Source organism: Orbicella faveolata, unplaced genomic scaffold (genome assembly GCF_042242905.1).
Source record: "Orbicella faveolata isolate gen_17 unplaced genomic scaffold, um_ofav_v1 contig_35, whole genome shotgun sequence".
Lineage (NCBI taxonomy): Eukaryota > Metazoa > Cnidaria > Anthozoa > Scleractinia > Merulinidae > Orbicella > Orbicella faveolata.
The window spans coordinates 3459154-3478927 of NW_028301564.1; the positions used below are offsets into that span (position 1 = coordinate 3459154).

General features: G+C 50.2%; 5 protein-coding genes and 2 pseudogenes across 9 annotated transcripts in view; 6 read left to right on the plus strand and 1 right to left on the minus strand.

Moving 5' to 3' along the window:
* The window catches only part of LOC110048693 (uncharacterized), a 44332-nt gene that overhangs the window by 19865 nt on the left and 4693 nt on the right, over nt 1-19774 (plus strand). The gene's annotated exons all lie outside the window — the stretch shown is intronic.
* Nucleotides 118-1307, plus strand: LOC149102674 (uncharacterized; annotated as a pseudogene).
* Nucleotides 3378-5909, plus strand: LOC149102675 (uncharacterized protein F54H12.2-like). The gene has a single exon (XM_089274122.1). The coding sequence runs from the start codon at nt 3828-3830 to the stop codon at nt 5214-5216; it is 1389 nt and encodes a 462-aa protein (XP_089130248.1). The 5' UTR covers nt 3378-3827; the 3' UTR covers nt 5217-5909.
* On the plus strand, nt 6939-8150 carry LOC149102676 (uncharacterized). Its single transcript, XM_089274123.1, has one exon. The coding sequence runs from the start codon at nt 7343-7345 to the stop codon at nt 8102-8104; it is 762 nt and encodes a 253-aa protein (XP_089130249.1). The 5' UTR covers nt 6939-7342; the 3' UTR covers nt 8105-8150.
* LOC149102677 (uncharacterized) lies at nt 8244-11593 on the plus strand. The gene has a single exon (XM_089274126.1). The coding sequence runs from the start codon at nt 8651-8653 to the stop codon at nt 9146-9148; it is 498 nt and encodes a 165-aa protein (XP_089130252.1). The 5' UTR covers nt 8244-8650; the 3' UTR covers nt 9149-11593.
* Nucleotides 11525-12834, minus strand: LOC149102678 (uncharacterized). The gene has a single exon (XM_089274124.1). It carries the CDS (start codon nt 12661-12663, stop codon nt 11608-11610), a length of 1056 nt encoding a protein of 351 aa, XP_089130250.1. The 5' UTR covers nt 12664-12834; the 3' UTR covers nt 11525-11607.
* On the plus strand, nt 15439-19553 carry LOC149102679 (uncharacterized; annotated as a pseudogene).

Sequence of the window (19774 nt, forward strand, 5' to 3'; positions counted from 1 at the left end):
GAAGAATGGGACGGCACGGCGGTCGAGGGCACGTTTTACGCGCAAGATTTGCAAAAGGTGGACGTGAAAGACGACGATCTGTTTCGCATCGACAAGATCGTCAAACGAAAAGGGGATAAAGTCTTGGTGCGATGGAAAGGTTGGCCAGTCAAGTACGACAGTTGGGTGGATAAAAAAGGCTTGTACGTGACCCAAAAGCCCAAGACGAAAAAATGAAAGACTTTTACGTGCAGTTGATGAGCAATGCCAGCACGAGCGAGTTCACGGACAACAAGGCCCACAGTTTCAAGAACCGTCTGCCGTATCCGCTCCTGTTTGAATCCGACAAGGAATGGAAAGTGGGATTGGCGAGCGTGTCTTACCCGATTCCTCCGTCACGACCGCATCAAGTACCAGTCCCTCAAGCGCACGACTTTGACGACGACGACTACGTGTTTGGCCTGGACTGGACCATTGAAACGTTCAGGTTGCTAGACGACGGGATTACGTGGAGTCCTTATCGATACCCCGTGACATTTTACGACAGCGGAAAGGAACTGAACCGTGACCGACACAAAGTGACGAGTGGCAGATCTCTCATGCAATACCTCATCAATCGTTTTCACGAACGCCTGTATCATTACATGGATCATGAGGGTGAAAGTCTACGAGCACCGAACGGGAAAAAATACTACCCCGTGTTCCGATGGGAGGGGAACGATTTGATTATCGATAACACCGACACGTTCCTCGACGAGTCCGGAGACAGAAAACGTCCCAGAGTGTATTTTGGTACTAAACTGGTCAAGAAGTTGGGTTTGATTCGCGAGGAATCGTATTACTCCGTTCACTTGAACGTGAATATGATCAAGATCTTTCCCGACGACAAAGTCCCGTCTGATTTCAAGAAAGACTGGACCAACCATGACAGCAATCGATCTCGTGAATTTTGGAATTTGGACAGCCACGGTACGTTACAGCTCAGTCCCTATTGCAACTGGCGCTTCAGTTACTTGGACGAGGAATACGCCAAGACCTATCAGCGCGGAGTCGTCGTTCATCCGGACCTCCCTCCGCCTCGGAGTCCCATGTACCTGTATTCGAATGTGGGTCGTAGCACCATCACGGGGAATCGCGTGACGGATCTCTTGAGAGAAGTCCCCCACGACTCGCTCAAGACGACGTAGGAACCGACTCAGATTCAATATAAACCCGTGCGCAGCAACGTCTTGGATATAGTGGAGGTGCAATTGGCCGAGAACGACGGAAGACTGGTGGACTTTACCTCGGGCGTGACGTCGGTGACATTACACTTTAAGGATGAATGAGTCTGTCGACGACTTTTACGTGCAACTGATGAGCAATGCCAGCACGAGCGAGTTCCCGGACAACAAGGCCCACGGTTTCAAGAACCGTCTACCGAACCCGTTGCAGTTGAGAGAGCCGGGATGGAAAGTGGGTATCAGCGACCTCTCGTTTCCGTCCGCGACGCGAAAGATGGACTTGAAAGATTCTCTTCTGTTTGAAATCTGGTGGATCGACATGGTGAACGCCTCCATAAACCTATACAGTCGGGTCTCTTCAGCGACGCGAGAGGGCGATTTGGAGTTCACGCCGAGGACCGGTACCGAGTTGATGAACGCGATACGAGATCGATACATGCGTAGGATGAGAGATCGAACGGATGCCGACGTGACGATGTACAAGAAAAAGAGCAAACCCGACGATCCCACCGAATTGCTGTACACGGTCATGCATCGGGCCGAGCATGGAGAATGCGTCCTGGACAATTCGAGAACGTGCCTCAGCCTCCTGATCAACGGTAAACGCGTCTACCCGCAAATGAACATCGGCATCGAATTGGCCAAGAAGATGAAATGGGTCAAAATGGGAACCTTGCCAAACGGTCGACCGGGTTACGTCTTGGGACCTCACCTGAGGAAAGAATTTCCCAAGGAAGTCGTACCCACGGCCACGGACTTGATCATAGCTCAGAATGACGGGGACGAGACATTTTACAAGATCGACCCCGACACCTTACATTTGAGTTGTTTCATCAATTGGGTGTTCACGGATTTGGATCGCAGTTACGAAGAGGCGTTCGGTCACGAGCGTCGTTCCTTGTTCGTGTATTCGAATGTGGGACAGAGTATGGTGACGGGGAATCAAGTCACGGACCTGTTGAAACAGGTTCGTTACGATCCTGACGTGATCGACCTTCAACCGAGACACATCCTATATCTACCGGTGCGCACGACCTTTTTGGACATTGTAGAGACGCAGGTATCTGAGAACGACGGACGACTGGTGGACTTTGCGTCGGGCGTGACCACGATCACGTTGCATTTCAAGAAAGGATGAGTGATTTTTACGTCAGCTTACCCAGTCACAGCAGTAAGAGCGAGTTCCCGGACAACAAGTCGAACCATTTCAAGATCAGGTTACCACACCCCTTACGCCTGAATGGAGACGGAGGATGGAGAGTGGGAATGAGTAGCATCTCTCTACCTGACGCGAGAGTGACGATCTCATCCCTGTCGAATGAAGAAGGTGAAGCTAAGGTTGTATTGGCTTTCACATTATGGCGACGAGTTGATCAACCTACTTCGAACATCTATACGGTGGGAAGAGCCTCATTCGACACTGAAGACCTCAAGGAGGTATTTTACAACGTGAGTGGTGTTGGATTCATGAAATCCATGATCGCTTATTTCGAGCGACAACGCATCTACGCGAATAATGGTCCTAAATTGGGATCCCAATACTTCAACAGTGATGGTAAAAGAACCTACGTCAAGTTCAAGTGGGAAGGCGAAGACCTTGTTACAGACAATAATGACATCTTAAGACCCTACAGTGACCAGCCGGCTTTGTGGTTCAACGTCGCTTTGGCTGAGAAATTGGGATGGATCAAGAAGGATGGAAATAGTTACAGTCTGGGACCTAACTTACAGATTGAATTTTTTGAAGATAAAATTCCTGATATTGGCGTCGTGTCTGACTTACATGACGATGATGGCTTTCCTGTGTTTTGGTCTGTCTCATTACCTATTAAGGGTCAAAAATATTTGAAACTCAGCATCTATTGCAATTGGCGTTTTCTGAACCTGAACAAGGCTTTCGAGGTCTTGGTGGGAAGCAGTTCGCGTTCCTTGTTCGTCTACTCGGACGTGGCTAGAAGTGGCGTGGTGGGAAATCAAGTCACGGATTTACTGAGAGAGGTCAACTTGATTCGAAGAGGTGCGGGTGTTCAGTATTTCGAGCCTTACCACATTCAATATATTCCCGTGCGCAAAGACGTCATTGACATAATAGAGGTGCAAGTGGCTGAGACAACTGGAGAACTGGTGAGATTTGGACCTGGCAATACGATCGTGACGTTACACTTTAAGAAAGAATGATCGGTGGAACGTTGGTACGATTTCATCCCGATAAAATGAGGCAATCCGGAGACGGATTCGGCATGGCTTGGAGAGGTGTCAAGAAACGAGGTCCCGGCATTCTCCGAGACTTTATCACCGAGACGGCCACGGAGGGTCTGAAAGGTTTAAATTCGGGCGGCAAGGGAGGAAAGCCCAATTGGAGAGGAGGTCTCGCCGGGGTCAAGAGAGGAGCGACACGGGCCGTGAAACGTAAAGCGACGCAAGAGATCAAACGAGCGTTGGCGAAAAAAGTGAGAAAAGATCTATTTGGAGTATGAATCCCATTTACTCGAGGCGCGTGAGACTTATCCCGATACGACGAACGTATAAAGGCGGATCGATCTTCCCGTCCCGATCAAAACGCCCGAACTATCGTTGGGTGCAGTCGGCCCTGAGAAGGAGACGACGACGACGACGACGTAGACGATGACGGACCTCGTGGCTCATGCCCGTTCGGCGGGGGTTCGTAACCCTCGTCTGAACATGTTCAGTACCCCTCCCACGGATGTCAGCATGTCGTCTCGACGGTTGGTGAGAATCAACCCGTTCAATACAGGGATCAACCCCGTGACCTTCCAAGTCGATCCACAAGAAGACTTTATCGACTTGAACGAGAGTTTCTTCGAAGTGGAATTGACCGTTAAGAAAAGTGACGCGACGAATCTGTTGACAGCGGATGTCATGGGACTCGCCAACAATCTGGCTCACACCCTCTTCAAACAGATCAATGTGAGATTGAATGGGACTCTCATCAGCCCTCAGACGGATACTTACCACCTCAAAGCTTACATCGAGACCCTGTTGAACCACGACCGAGACGACGGTGAATCGATCCTGACACCCAGCGGATGGTACAACTGTCTCGGTGTACCCGACGACGGAGATGCCGATGAATTGACAGCCAACGCGATGGATTTTGGTACTCCTCACGCTGAATATACTGCTTTAACCCAAGATCTCAAGAATTTGGTCCAGGGACGATCCCAGTTTCTGGACGGAGAAGCCGTGACTTTGAGGTTCAAACCTTTCCTGGAAGTGTTTCATCTCAGCAAATTACTGTTACCTGGCGTGCAGATCCAGATCGACATGTACTTCAATGCCCCAGCCCTGTGGACAATCCGATGGCATGGTGCTGATACTCTGAGACTGACTGAAGCCGACGTGAAAGTGAGATTGTTCCTGTCTCAAGTGAGAGTGACTCCCTCGGTGTACCGAGAGATCATGACCAGCCTGAAAGGAGGAAGAGTGGCCACTTACCCCACGGTGAGAGGTGAAATTCGCACTTACTCGCATCCCAACGACAATCGTCATTTCGAGTGCAGCAATCCTTTCCACAGTAAGCTACCTAATCGGTTAGTGGTGTTGTTGATGAAACAAACTGCTTTCAACGGAACTGTGACGATCAATCCGTTCAATTTCGGAAAATTCAATCTGGCTTCCATCAAACAATTGGTGAGAGGTGAAGAATACCCCTACGAGACCTTGGAGCTCGATCACGATGGGGACAGTAAAGATCAGAGAGGTTACTACAGATTCCTCCAAGCCTCAGGAGCGTTGTGCAGGGGAAAAGGAAACATGGTCCGGAAAGTGGATTGGGGGGACGGCAAGAGATGCAACATGTTTGTATTTGACAACACGGCCAATGGATGTTTGGACAGTCCAGTGTTGAACCCCAAGCAAGAAGGTGAACTGCGTCTGGTGATCGATTTCGGAGCCAATCCTGGAGAAAACCTGACTATCTTGTTGTACGGCGAATTCGAGAATTTGCTGGAGATCAACGAGAACCGAGTCGTCATCTACGACGTGTACCAATGAGAAGAAAAAATGGAGAAAGTAGCCTTGAATAATATACAATTGGATCATTTGGCCCGGACGAATCCGTCCCTACGCTGTGTCTTTTACGGCACGGTCCCTTGCGATCGGCTTCCCAGGACAGTCCCTCAAGAAGGACCGACCGCTTACATCGTGAACACGGACCCTCACGACAAACCGGGCGTGCATTGGATCGCTTTGTGGGCCGACAAGAACAAGTGCGAGATCCTGGACAGTTACGGTCTACCGTTGGACGCGTACAGAACCGCCGAACCGATCCAAGAATGGTTGGATCGTCATTTCAAGTACCAGATTCACAACGGCAAGAGTCTGCAGTCCCTGTTCAGCCAGAGTTGCGGCGGTTACGCCCTGATGTTCCTGATCGACCGAGCCGAAGGTCGGGACATGAACGAGTTCTTGAATCGTTTTAAGAAAAACGAGTTTGTGGAGAACGATCGTAAAGTAGGACACATGGTAGAACGTCTGATAGTGGACGAGTTGGCCTGGCGCAAGATTTGTAAAACCCCGTGTCACCAGGACACGAGCGGTTCCTCCCGAGGAGTGCGTCATTTGTTATAAAGTAAGCTGTTCGAAATAAAAGAGGTTCATTTTTGAAAAAGAGGTTGTGTGGTAGTCATGGCTCTTCAGTTTCAAGGGCATAGACATTTGGACGACGTGATAGCCAGGTTAGAAAAACGCTATGGAAAAGCGGGTGGAAAGACGCCTCAACCCAGTGAGGCTCATTTCAAGAAAAACCAACCGCCAAAACGACAACTCAATCTGAAAATACTTCAACCCGCCAGAAGACAAGTGTCTTTTCAACCGCCGTCCGTCCTGGACACCGGTGCATTACCGGCGACTGTGACCACGCGTAGGAAACGCAAGAGAGCCGTCCCTGCCATGCCGAAGCTTTCCGTGAAAGAAGATAGGAAAAGAAGAATGAAAAAGAGGCATTGGTACGAAGACAAGTTCGGAGACTTGAGTAAATTCGCCAAGAAAAAACCTCGAAAAAAGAGATCGGCGCCTGCCAAGAAAAAAGGACGTCCCAAGAGAGCCGCTGCCAAGAGGGCCATGGCCAAGATCAGGAGTCGGGCCAAGAAAAAACCCATCTGTTTCAATCGTAAGGTCACCCTATTGGGTCTGTTGAAACGCATCCCTGCCGTCAAGACCCCATTGGCCAAGTTGTTCAGATAAAAACGGAACGTCTCGAGACCCTGGACCATTTCAAGATCATGGAACGACGCAAAGCGTTTCAATTTCACACGCCGTCGAGTTTGTTGATAGCGGGTCCGTCGGGGTGCGGCAAGACGGTGTTCACGACCAAACTGCTCTTGGAGAACGGCGACTTGTTCCAACAGACACCGAAGAGTATTCATTACTGCTACGGATCGTGGCAAGACGGTTTCCAAAAGCTCAAGAAGGGTGGAGTCAAGTTTTACGAAGGCATCCCCGAAAGCGAACAGTTACCCCGATGGTTTCCCGGAGGGGGTGTGTTGGTCCTGGACGATCTGATGGACGAGGGTGGTAACGACAAGCGCGTGTTGGATCTCTTCACCAAACATTCGCATCATCGGAACATCACGGTGATCTACCTGTGCCAGGATCTATTCCCCAACGGAAAATTCGCCAAGACCATTTCCAGAAACGCGCATTACATCGCGGCCTTCAAGAACCCTCGGGATCAGTTGGGGATACGGAATTTACTTCTGCAATCGTTTCCCACGCAATGGCAAGAGGTGTTGGACACGTTTCGCAAGGTCACCGATCGACCTTACGGTTACATGCTATTGGATCTTCATCCAGCCAGTCAGGACGATCAACGTGTCCTCAGCCATGTGTTAAAAGACGAAGGATTCGTCCGATGCCATCAGTTTGCAACCCCGTCATGTTGAGGAGCGAAGTCGAGTGGTTTCCGCTGTTCATCGTCCTATGCAAGACCAGACTCAAATACTGCATGAATCCCCATGAGCTGGACTACGAACCGATGAGACAGGTCACAGAATGCGAGAGTTACCGTCATGTACGGTCCATCATAAACGCATATAACGGTGAAGGTTTCGATTATTTGGTTCATAAACAACGAGAACTCGCCGAGAAGAAGATAGAAAGAGAAAGGTACATGGATAAAAATGAGCTCTTATGGTAGTGACGATTTCAACTTCTCGGCTCTGGAAGATTATTCGCCTTGGGGGACACCGGCTCGGACGAGTACTCCGATTCCGCCTGCCGCGGGTGTGGGTGCGAGTCTGAACACTCCTCCTTCACCGCGATCGTCACTGGCGACACCGCCCCTGCCCAATGTCTCGCCCGTCGGAGTGGGCACCGCTGGCTCGGGTGCACCGCAGACCAACGTCACGGTGGGTGTCGGCAGTGCTGGATCCGTGTCGCGCGCCAATGTCACGGCAGGTGTCGGGGCACCCAGGATAACAATGTCCACACCTTTGGCACGAGCCGTTCGAGGAGGGAAACGACCGAGACGCGTCCCACGTCAAAATACACCGACGTCCTCCAGTGATTCCGGAAGCCGCAGAAGAAGTAGCGCTAGTGGTAGCGGCGGTGGAAGAGGCAGAGGCAGAGGCAGAGGCGGAGGCGGAGGCGGAGGTGGAGGCGGAGGTGGAGGTGGAGGTGGAGGAGGCGGAAGTGGTAGTGACTCCACACCGCCTTCGTCGATTCGATCGGGTCGCGGAGGAAGAAGAAGAAGGAGGCGAGGAGACCGTGTTCTCGACCAAGCCCAGATGCAGCAACAATTGGAAGAGATTTTGCGCCAACAACAACAAACGGCCGCGGGTCGACGAATCGCAGGCATCACGACCACTAACACGATTACGACCACCTATAAAAACGGACAACGTCCTACCGTCACACGCAATTCGACCAGTGTGCGTAACTGAGAACAACAACCATGAGAAGACGCCGTCGTCGACCGAAAAGGAGAAAGCAATGGGGCGGTGCTCTTGCGAATGCCCTGTCTGCGATGTTACCCATTGGCAAAGGGGCTGCCTTGGGATTGGCCAAAGCGTTGGGCGGCCGCGCCGTGAAAACAGGCATCCGAGCTGGAACCGCCGCTACCATTGGTGGTGTGGGAGTGGGCGTGGGTCGCGGGATCCGAAGACTTGTGAGACTTAAGAAAAGACGACCCCCTCGTCGATGAAAAACCATTCGAATCAAGATGTTGAGGAGTGAAGTCGAGTGGTTCCCCTACTTTTTGCATCTATGCCGATGCTCTCGCTCTTACTGGGATGCGACCAGCATGGATCACGAAGACATGAAACGGATCGCGGACGAGTGCGATAGTTACCGACAAGTCCAGGACATCCTGAACCAATCCGTAGAAACCGCCTTCAAGGACGAGATCTGGGAATACAAGCAACAAGCTAAAAGGATCGAACGTCCCGACAGAAAGTCAGACTACGTTTGGCACTGGTTAGAGAAGAGTCATGAGTACTTCGGTCTGTTTATTGGATGAACCTTTCAACACCGTGGTGGATTTGGATTCCCTGAAACGTTTGGACGTCTTGTACGCTTTCTACCACAAGTATTGGTGGTGTCGAAGGCAGATGTTCGGTTACTACAAATTGTGCAACGCCATTCTCAACGGACTGGCCTTACTGACGGTGGCCGTGAGTATCGTCTTGGGATCCGTGTGGAAAGATGGGTACACGGTGGTAGGAATGACGGCTTTTGCCACCTTACTGAAAGGATGGAACGATTTCAAGAAGTATTCGTTCAAGATGGACATGGCCCAATTCGCTTACACGACGTACGAAAAGACGTTGACTGAACTCAGGAACTACGCTTTGGGTGGCGTGGAGGAATTGGATGGGTTTTTGACCAAGATGCAAACGTTGGACGACGTGGTGACGGATTTCACATCTCCCACGTACGACCGATACGTTCGAGACTACGCCCTACGATTTCGTCACGTGCCGCTATAAAAAAAATGACATCGCGGTCATCCTCTTCATTCAGAACCAACATGCCCAAGAGGTCAAGGAGAAAGAAAACGTCTTCGAAAAGACGTAAAACCACTAAAAGAAGACGGTACCAAAGGGGAGAAGGGATCGGCACTGTGGTGGCGGGTTTACCCAAGGCGGCTTGGGGTATCACCAAAGGCATCGGAAGCCTGAGAGCCAAACAAGAACGAGCGCATACCAGAAGGATGCAGGAACGAATGAGACGAGGTGAAAAAATTCCACACAAGGGCGAAGAGTTCCGATGCTCCATCATGTGAAATAAAAGGACGAGACTAGCCGTCGTACACCTCACTCGTCACCATGACAGCACGGAGGAGGAGACGAAGAAGGAGACAGAAAGGTGGTGATTTGGCGAGTATGATGAGAGCAGCGGGTATGGGTGCTCTGGCTGGACCCTTCGGTTTAATGGACAGACATATCCATAAGAACAGGGGAAAGATCGAAAGAGTCTCACGCAGGATACCCTTTCAAACGGCCTTCAGGCGTCGAGGAAAGCGATAAAAGGAGTACGTCAATCCACTCGTGTGCATAAGTCCACGATGAAGCGGTTACGACGACAACGTCCTTTCCTGACGCGCGTCCTGAAAGAAGCCAATCGGAACAAACGTCAACGGATGTTACAAATCGCCGACAAAGATCAGATCAACGCCATCAGCGAGATGGTTCTCAATTTGCTGAAAAAGAGGATCCCCATCAACGCAACGACTTATGGGAAACTGAAAAGACATAAAAGGGTTCTGCGCGAAGTGGGTAGACGCAAAAACTCTCTCAAGCGTCGAAGAGAACATCTCCTCACCCAAAACGGAGCGGGGTTCTGGAGCGGTTTGCACGGTTGTTTCAAAGCATGTTGTGTACGGTGAAAGGACGCAGTGAGGACGGTTACCCGCTGGAGGGGATCGACGTCATACCCAATTTCCCACCGAGAGAAGACGAGTCCAACAATACCATTCCTAAACTCGTGCAGTTGTTGCAAGACGCCAATCGTCGCGAAGCCCGATGGAAAGACTCGTACGAGTTCTTGAACAAGAGGTACCACGACCTGTATCAAGAATACATGGCTTTAAAGTTCGGTGACTTCTGCCAAACCTGTCAAACGAAACGAGATACCACGCCGCCCGGTGGGTGCATCGAGTTGTGCAGGGAGTGCGGTAAAGGCAAGCGAACCGTTCGAAGTCTCGAACTCGAGTTGGAAAAGAAAGACGAATCCATACGGTACTGGCAAGACTGTTACGAGACGGCCTTGAGAGAATTGTCCGAGTTTCCTGACACGACCTTGAGTCAGAAGGTATGAACGAAGTCATGATGGTGCCCGTTCAAGAATTCAATCGTCTGCAAGATTATTACAAGGGTAAGATCAGCCAGAATGCCTTGTTGAACAAAGCCGGACGTCTGGCCGCCGAAGAACATCTCATCCTGAACGACAAACGCATCCCCGACAGCATGGCCGTCAAGATGACCAAACCCATCGCCTCCGAGGAAGGGAAACTGGTGAAACGTATACGGACGGGTAAAAGTGGTCCCATCTCGTACCAGGGAACGACAGAACCCGAAGGCATGGTCGACGCACCCGTCGAAACTCTGTTGAAACAGATCCTCAAGGGAGTCAACCAACCAGCCGCAGCCCCCGTGATCATCCCGCCACAACCCCTTTCTACGACAGGACTGAAAAAGGAGCTGAAAACCCCCATACCCTCCACGTCAGGTTTTAAAAAGGAGAAGAAAACCCCCAAACCCTTCAGTCCATTCGAACAGGTCACGCTAGGTAAAACTCCCCTATCGTCCAAGAAAAAAGCACCCATCTCCGATAGAGCCAGACGTGTACTGAAATCACTCGGTATCGACTACGACGACGGTGGTTACAGTCCCAAAGGCAAGTCAAAGAAGTACAAGAAGGCCAAACCGTCAGCCGCAGAAAAGTTACAAGCAGGGTGGGAAGATTTCGAAGACCCCTGGAGAAGGGGACTAGACTATGACTCGGATTAAGAAGAGGAAAAAGGCACCTCCACCCCCGAGGAGAAGTACCCGACGTCGACGTCAACGAGGGTATGGGTTCGACATCCAAAAATGGTTGGGCAAGACCGGGATCGAGTTCCATTGGCCCGGTTATCAGTACATGGGACCTGGTACCAAACTGAAGAAACGTCTGGCGCGTGGAGACCCCGGGATCAACCGTCTGGACCGACTGGCCAAACAACACGACATTGACTATTCCAGGGCCAAGAACTTACAGGACAAATGGAACGCCGACACCAAGATGATCCAGGCCATTGACAAATTACCCGGACGTAAAATCATGACAGAACGCATTGTTAAGAAAATCATGCAGACCAAGAAACGTTGGAAATTGTAAAACTTTTTATTGTTGTTGTAATTAAAGTTACACACGCTTTGTTGTTTTTCAAAAAAGAGTCTCTTCAAGTCTAAATTAAATAGTGTTCCAACTGATCCATAAGTTCGGCGGTAATGTATACATTGCGCGAATATTCAAACTGAGTAGCCTGCTCTACCTTATCCTCGCGTTCAAATTGTTGAAACCATCTACCCATGTCGTGTAACATAAACGACATCTTATCAAGCTCAGCAGCTATTTCAGTTATCATTTTTTCTGTTTCCCGTCTTTCTTGCATTCGTCTTACTCTGTTTTCTTCTGCTTCCTTCCTATTTTTCCTGATCTTTTCAAGTCTCCGTTTTACAGGATCCTCGGGTTCCGCTAACATGCGTTCTAACTCTGCTACCAACCCTTCATCAGGCTCAGAGTCAGAGTCAGAGGAGGAATAAGACAACCGCCTCCCACGGCGTTGCGGTGGGGGTAATGCCAGTAGTGCTGCAGTGGTATTGGTGGTAGTGCTCTTAGCGGCGGTGGTCGTGGTGTTGGATGGCGGTAGTGCTCTTAGTGGTAATGCTCTTAGTGGTAATGCTCTTTGTGGTAATGTCGATAGTGGCGGTAGTGTTGCAGTGGTAATGGTGGTGGTAGTGCTCTTAGCGGCGGTGGTCGTGGTGTTGGATGGCGGTAGTGCTCTTAGTGGTAATGCTCTTTGTGGTAATGTCGATAGTGGCGGTAGTGTTGCAGTGGTAATGGTGGTGGTAGTGCTCTTAGCGGCGGTGGTAGTGGTGTTGGATGGCGGTAGTGTTCCCCTGAAATCCGTTAGCACAACCCGAACTCCAAACAAACCCCGAAGAATTTCATCCGGATCATATTCACACTCGTACTCTTTCCTCCGTCGTGTTCCAGGTAAAAGGGAGCGACGTTTGCGCTCCCTATAACGACGTTTTTGGACCCTCACCTGCTCTGGATTGTTCCTTCTCCAACGATTCAATGCGTCGCGCACCATGTCACGCATCTTGTCCCGGTTTCGTGCACGATACCGTCTTTTCTGCTCGCGAACTTTCTCCGGATTTTTCTTTTTCCATTCTCGCACGTACTCTCTTGTTCTCACTCTCTTTCGTTTCAATGCTGCAGCGGAGCGGGCAGGCATGGTCTTCTGTAATGGACGCTCATACAAGTTAAAAACTCAGAGTGAAGATCGGGGACGGCGCGGATTCGCCTTATGAAGATCCGTCCAACCAATCACAGATCGAGACCAAGTCACGTGTTACCACCGACCCAGGGGATAGGGGGGGTATACCCCCACTCGGTCGGAGACTGGACACCATTATACCGTGTGTATAAAAAATCGAGTCGAACCTTTCAAGTCACTCTGAGTTTTTGACTTGTATCGAGCGCTGGAAAAAATCATGGCACAAGAGCTGACCGACGAGGAGATGAACCAACAGATGGATCAACATGAAGAAGAAGCAGTGAGTATAACATGCACCCTATGTAAGAAAGTCATCCTTAGATCCGTCCAACCAATCACAGATCGAGACCAAGTCACGTGTTACCACCGACCCAGGGGATAGGGGGGTATACCCCCACTCGGTCGGAGACTGGACACCATTATACCGTGTGTATAAAAAATCGAGTCGAACCGTTCAAGTCACTCTGAGTTTTTGACTTGTATCGAGCGCTGGAAAAAATCATGGCACAAGAGCTGACCGACGAGGAGATGAACCAACAGATGGATCAACATGAAGAAGAAGCAGTGAGTATAACATGCACCCTATGTAAGAAAGTCATCCTTAGATCCGTCCAACCAATCACAGATCGAGACCAAGTCACGTGTTACCACCGACCCAGGGGATAGGGGGGGTATACCCCCACTCGGTCGGAGACTGGACACCATTATACCGTGTGTATAAAAAATCGAGTCGAACCGTTCAAGTCACTCTGAGTTTTTGACTTGTATCGAGCGCTGGAAAAAATCATGGCACAAGAGCTGACCGACGAGGAGATGAACCAACAGATGGATCAACATGAAGAAGAAGCAGTGAGTATAACATGCACCCTATGTAAGAAAGTCATCCTTAGATCCGTCCAACCAATCACAGATCGAGACCAAGTCACGTGTTACCACCGACCCAGGGGATAGGGGGGTATACCCCCACTCGGTCGGAGACTGGACACCATTATACCGTGTGTATAAAAAATCGAGTCGAACCGTTCAAGTCATTCTGAGTTTTTGACTTGTATCGAGCGCTGGAAAAAATCATGGCACAAGAGCTGACCGACGAGGAGATGAACCAACAGATGGATCAACATGAAGAAGAAGCAGTGAGTATAACATGCACCCTATGTAAGAAAGTCATCCTTAGATCCGTCCAACCAATCACAGATCGAGACCAAGTCACGTGTTACCACCGACCCAGGGGATAGGGGGGTATACCCCCACTCGGTCGGAGACTGGACACCATTATACCGTGTGTATAAAAAGTCGAGTCGAACCGTTCAAGTCACTCTGAGTTTTTGACTTGTATCGAGCGCTAGAAAAAATCATGGCACAAGAGCTGACCGACGAGGAGATGAACCAACAGATGGATCAACATGAAGAAGAAGCAGTGAGTATAACATGCACCCTATGTAAGAAAGTCATCCTTAGATCCGTCCAACCAATCACAGATCGAGACCAAGTCACGTGTTACCACCGACCCAGGGGATAGGGGGTATACCCCCACTCGGTCGGAGACTGGACACCATTATACCGTGTGTATAAAAAATCGAGTCGAACCGTTCAAGTCACTCTGAGTTTTTGACTTGTATCGAGCGCTGGAAAAAATCATGGCACAAGAGCTGACCGACGAGGAGATGAACCAACAGATGGATCAACATGAAGAAGAAGCAGTGAGTATAACATGCACCCTATGTAAGAAAGTCATCCTTAGATCCGTCCAACCAATCACAGATCGAGACCAAGTCACGTGTTACCACCGACCCAGGGGATAGGGGGGTATACCCCCACTCGGTCGGAGACTGGACACCATTATACCGTGTGTATAAAAAATCGAGTCGAACCGTTCAAGTCACTCTGAGTTTTTGACTTGTATCGAGCGCTGGAAAAAATCATGGCACAAGAGCTGACCGACGAGGAGATGAACCAACAGATGGATCAACATGAAGAAGAAGCAGTGAGTATAACATGCACCCTATGTAAGAAAGTCATCCTTAGAACCGAAACCTGCGCTCGTACCAAGTGCTGTCGTTACTACGTGCATTTCGATTGCTTCGCCAGGGAACTCGATGATCAGTTGATGAACAGGGGAGTGACCGCTGAGAAGTTGCACTGTCAAATCTGTCACACACCGTGTTATCTAACCACGTTCGTTGCTTCCCTAGACAACTGACCATGGAACTGAGACTCGTCGTCGCCTCCTTTACCCTAGAGTTCTACCTCCGTTTGGACTTGAGATTTTGTTTCGTTGTGTTTTGTGGTTACAAATTCTCACGGTATCTTTGTCACGCCTTGTTCGTCACCTTCTTTTCATAGAGTTACTGGGACCCACTACCAACAGAGATACAGTGTCACATACTTTGCCTGGCAACCTGGCAGCACATATTCGACCGCAGGAACAATGAACTATTGAATAAACTTCACGAACAAATTGTATATTACGATATAGTGAAAATACAATGGCAGTACGGTCGCATAGAAATACGAACGAGTAAATGTGGAGCAAACTTGTGTAATTGTAACAAGGTTTATGAAAGATTCTCTCGTCACACTGCTGTATATGGTCATTATGTCAACATTCGTGACGAGAAAAGGAGAGTCTATTTAGGATTTAGTTTTAACAACGCGATAATCAATATACCCTACAAAAAATTGTTATTAAAATTGTTATTAGAAATCAACCAATAAAAAACGTTGTGTTCATTGTCTTCACAGAACAGACGGACCCACGACGAAGCCTTCCCCTTCGACGATGACGATGACGACTGGATCTTTGATCCGGCTCTCGACCGAGTGATGATCCAAACCGGAGGTGGTACAAGACCCCTCCTAGAATTTGAATTAAGACCCGTAGGCGCCCGACGTAACTGGAGAAACGTCCTCAACAAACAACGATTCGAAGCCACGCTCAGACAACACAGAGCTGTGACTCCCACGGACAATCTAGGTCAAGAATTAACTCAGGCCCTTCAACGGTCCATCGAGCAACAAATCGATCAGGATCCCACCCTGACACCCGACTCCACGGTCCATTTCACCATGCAGTCCAGTGCCTTCACGCACGCCTTTCAATCCACTACCTTCACCGTGCGAGAATTCGAAGAAGGGAGTGAAAGACTAGACACTTATCTCCAGTCTCTCGCGGCCAAACTCAACTCCAACGAAGAATTCACCCCCGACGACACGTTTACCATGGAAACCACTTTCATACACACCCCGGGTCGCGGGCGCGGGAACGGAAAACGATACAAGCCGAGTTGTGCAGCCGTACGGGGAATCGTCAAAAAGTCGCGCGTGACCATCAAAAACAAAGACAATCTCTGCTGCGCTCGCGCTATCGTCACCATGAAAGCCCTGGTAGACGCAAACGGGAATCCGCGTGACCAAGATTACCACAATCTCAAACAGGGACTACCCGTCCAAGAGCGATTGGCCAAAGAACTCCACCGTCTAGCCCACGTCCCCGAAGGACCTTGTGGCATTCCAGAACTGCAACAGTTTCAGTCCGCGTTACCTGGCTACCAGCTCAAAGTCCTTTCCATCGACCCACCCCACATGCTCATCTAGGCGGGACCCGAACTCTCGGACAAGATCATTCGTCTCATCAAAGAAGACAGTCACTACGACGGATGCAATTCGTTCAAGGGATTCCTCAACAAATCCTACTTGTGCGACGAATGCAATCGAGGATTCGACCACGATGACTTCAAAAATCATTCCTGCTACGGTAAATGGTGCCCCGCCTGCAAACGAAAGGACTGCCCCGATTTCATCGAAAAAAAACGACCCCTAGCGCGAGGCAAGTTTCCCGAACCCACCTCCATATGCCGATTGTGTCACAGAAAATTCTTCGGAGACCAATGCTACAACTACCACTTGCAACGCCGGAGCTTGAACATCCCCTCCATCTGCGACACTTACAAAAAGTGTCCAGACTGTTGCCACGTCTACGAACCTAAACACAGGACTGGACGAGGAGGTGACCGTCGTACCCCCGATCACAAGTGCGGATGGGGCGAATGCCACATCTGCGAAAAGAAAGTCTTTCTGCAGACGCACCGATGTTACATCCAACGCATCCCCGAAGACGAAGACGAGCCCAAAAAGAAACGCGTGCCGCGCGACGAAGTCAAAGGGCGACCCTTCGAAGAACCCGAACCCAATGATCCAGACACGCGCGTCTGGGTAGCCAGAGACCCGCCCCTTCAAGTGTACTGCGACTACGAAGCCATCACCGACGCCGAAGGGAATCAGACGCCCATTCTACTCTGCTTGGAAGACGATGAAGAGGACCAACTCTGCTCCTTCTACGGTCCCAACTGCACCGCTGACATGTTCGACCACCTCGAATCACTCGCCGTCGACGTGGACGGAGACGATCGGGACGTCATCGTCCTCTTTCACAATCTCAAAGGCTACGACGGGATGTTCATCTTACAACACTGTTACGCCACGCATCGAGAAGTCACAGACCAAATCACCGTCGGCACCAAGATACTGTCCCTAAAATCCGACAGACTGACTTTCAAAGATTCCCTATGCTTTCTCCCGTTCCCGCTGGCCAACTTTCCCGCCACCTTCGGAATCCACGAACTGTGTAAGGGATTCTTCCCGCACAAATTCAACACCCTAGAAAATCAAGCGTACGAAGGACCCATGCCGCCGCGAGACATGTACGATCCCGACGGCATGTCCGCCAAAAAGAAAGCCGAATTCGAACAGTGGTACCAAGAGAAAGTCAACGACAACTACCATTTCGTCTTACGGCAAGAAATGGAAGCCTACTGCGAGTCGGATGTCAAACTCCTCAAAGCAGGCTGTCAAAAGTTCCGGCAAGAATTCAAACAAAAAGCGGACTTTGACCCCATGGAGAAATGCGTCACCATCGCCTCCGCCTGCAACCGATTCTGGCGCAAGAAACTCGTCCCACTCAACACCATTGCCTCCAGACCCCAGCGAGGATGGCACGGCGCCCGATCCAATCAGTCCGTCAAAGCCCTGAAATGGCTAGCCTGGCAAGAACACTCGTTACAACACACGGACCAAGGCGATCGTATCCGCACCGTGCGAAACGGAGGTGAAGTCCGACTAGTCAATCATCTCGTGGACGGATACGATCCTACCACTCGAACCGTCTACGAATTCCACGGATGTCTATGGCACGGATGTCCTCGCTGTTTCCCTCGAAAACGAGACAGATATCCTATCTGCCACACCGATCGCACCCTACACGAAGTCTACGAATCCACACTCCGTAAACACGACCTTCTCAGTCGTCAAGGCTACCAGCTCTGCGTCAAGTGGGAATGCGACTGGGACCTGGAGGTCAAAACCGACCCTGAGCTCCGCCAGTTCCTAGACACGTTCGAAATCGTACACCCGCTCGATCCCAGAGAAGCCTTCTTCGGAGGGCGCACGAACGCCGTCAAACTGCATCACGTGACCGACGTGGCTCAAGGAGAACAAACCAAGTACGTCGACGTGACGTCGCTCTACCCCTGGGTCAACAAGGAATGCGTATACCCCGTAGGACACCCGCAAGTCATTGTCAACCCCCAAGATCAAGACATCCACCAGTACTTCGGCATGGCCAAAGTGGACATACTGCCGCCTCACGAACTATACCATCCCGTTCTACCTTTTCGGCACGGGGGTAAACTCACCTTCCCACTCTGCCGATCGTGCGTGGAACACGAAATGACCAAACCCCTCCTAGAGAAATCGCATTGTTGCCCTCACACGGCCGAGCAACGTACGCTACGAGGGACCTGGTGCACACCCGAAATCCAGAAAGCCGTTGCCATGGGATACACGCTCAACAAAATACACGAAGTCTACCATTTCCCACCAGAACAACGCCATAAAGGCCTCTTCGCCAATTACGTGAACACCTGGCTAAAAATCAAACAGGAATCCGCTGGCTACCCGAACTGGTGTCACACCCCCACAGACAAGGCACGGTACAGGCTACAATACCACCAGAAAGAAGGCATCCTTCTCGATCCGACCATGATCCTGAAAAATCCAGGACGCAAAGCCACCGCCAAACTCATGCTCAACTCCTTCTGGGGCAAGTTCGGTGAAAACCTACACAAACCCACCACCCAAGTCGTCTACAACGCAACGCAACTCTTTGACCTCGTTTCCAATCCCTTCAACGACATACGACAAGTCAGAATCGCCAACGACGAAGCCCTAGAAGTCGTCCACACCGAACTCAAAGACAACCAACCCGATAACGGACGAATCAACATCTTCGTCGCCGCTTTCACCACCTGCTGGGCGCGTCTCAAATTATACAGCTACCTGGAACTGTTAAAGCAACAAGTTCTCTACTTTGACACCGATTCCGTCGTCTACTCGCACAAACCAGGTCAAGCCGATGTACCGTTAGGCGATTACCTGGGAGAGATGACCAACGAACTCGACGACGGCGATTTCATCACAGATTTCACCGCCGCTGGACCCAAAAATTACGGTTACAAAACCCACCAAGGGAAAGTCTGCTGCAAAGTCAGAGGCTTCTCACTCAATGTACGAGGATCACGCCAACTCAATTATGACGTCATGCGACAAAATCTACTCGACGAACTCACACAACCTCTAGAGCAACGACGCAACATCAATGTCGTCAACCCCAACTTCTTCTGGAGAAACCCAGCCACCAAACATCTCAGAGTCATCACACGAACTAAACGCTACGGACTCGTCTTCGACAAACGCGTCGTTTACACGAACACTTTCATGTCGTTTCCGTACGGATACACACCATTGTAATTTTTACTTCCTGTAAATCAATAAAAAATCAATTTTGAAACTCACTTCCTGTCTATCGCCTTATTTGGACATGCGCGTCACAACCTCGATTTCAGGTTGTCCCATCTGCGCATGCGCCAGTTTTCGCGAATATCGCCATCTTGGATTTTACAATTTAAGAGAATGTATGGGAAAAAAGTGGTCACGTGGTACAATCCCTGCCTCCTGATTGGTTACTGCCCCAATAAGCGTATATGACTACTAATATGATAATTATTGCAAGTAT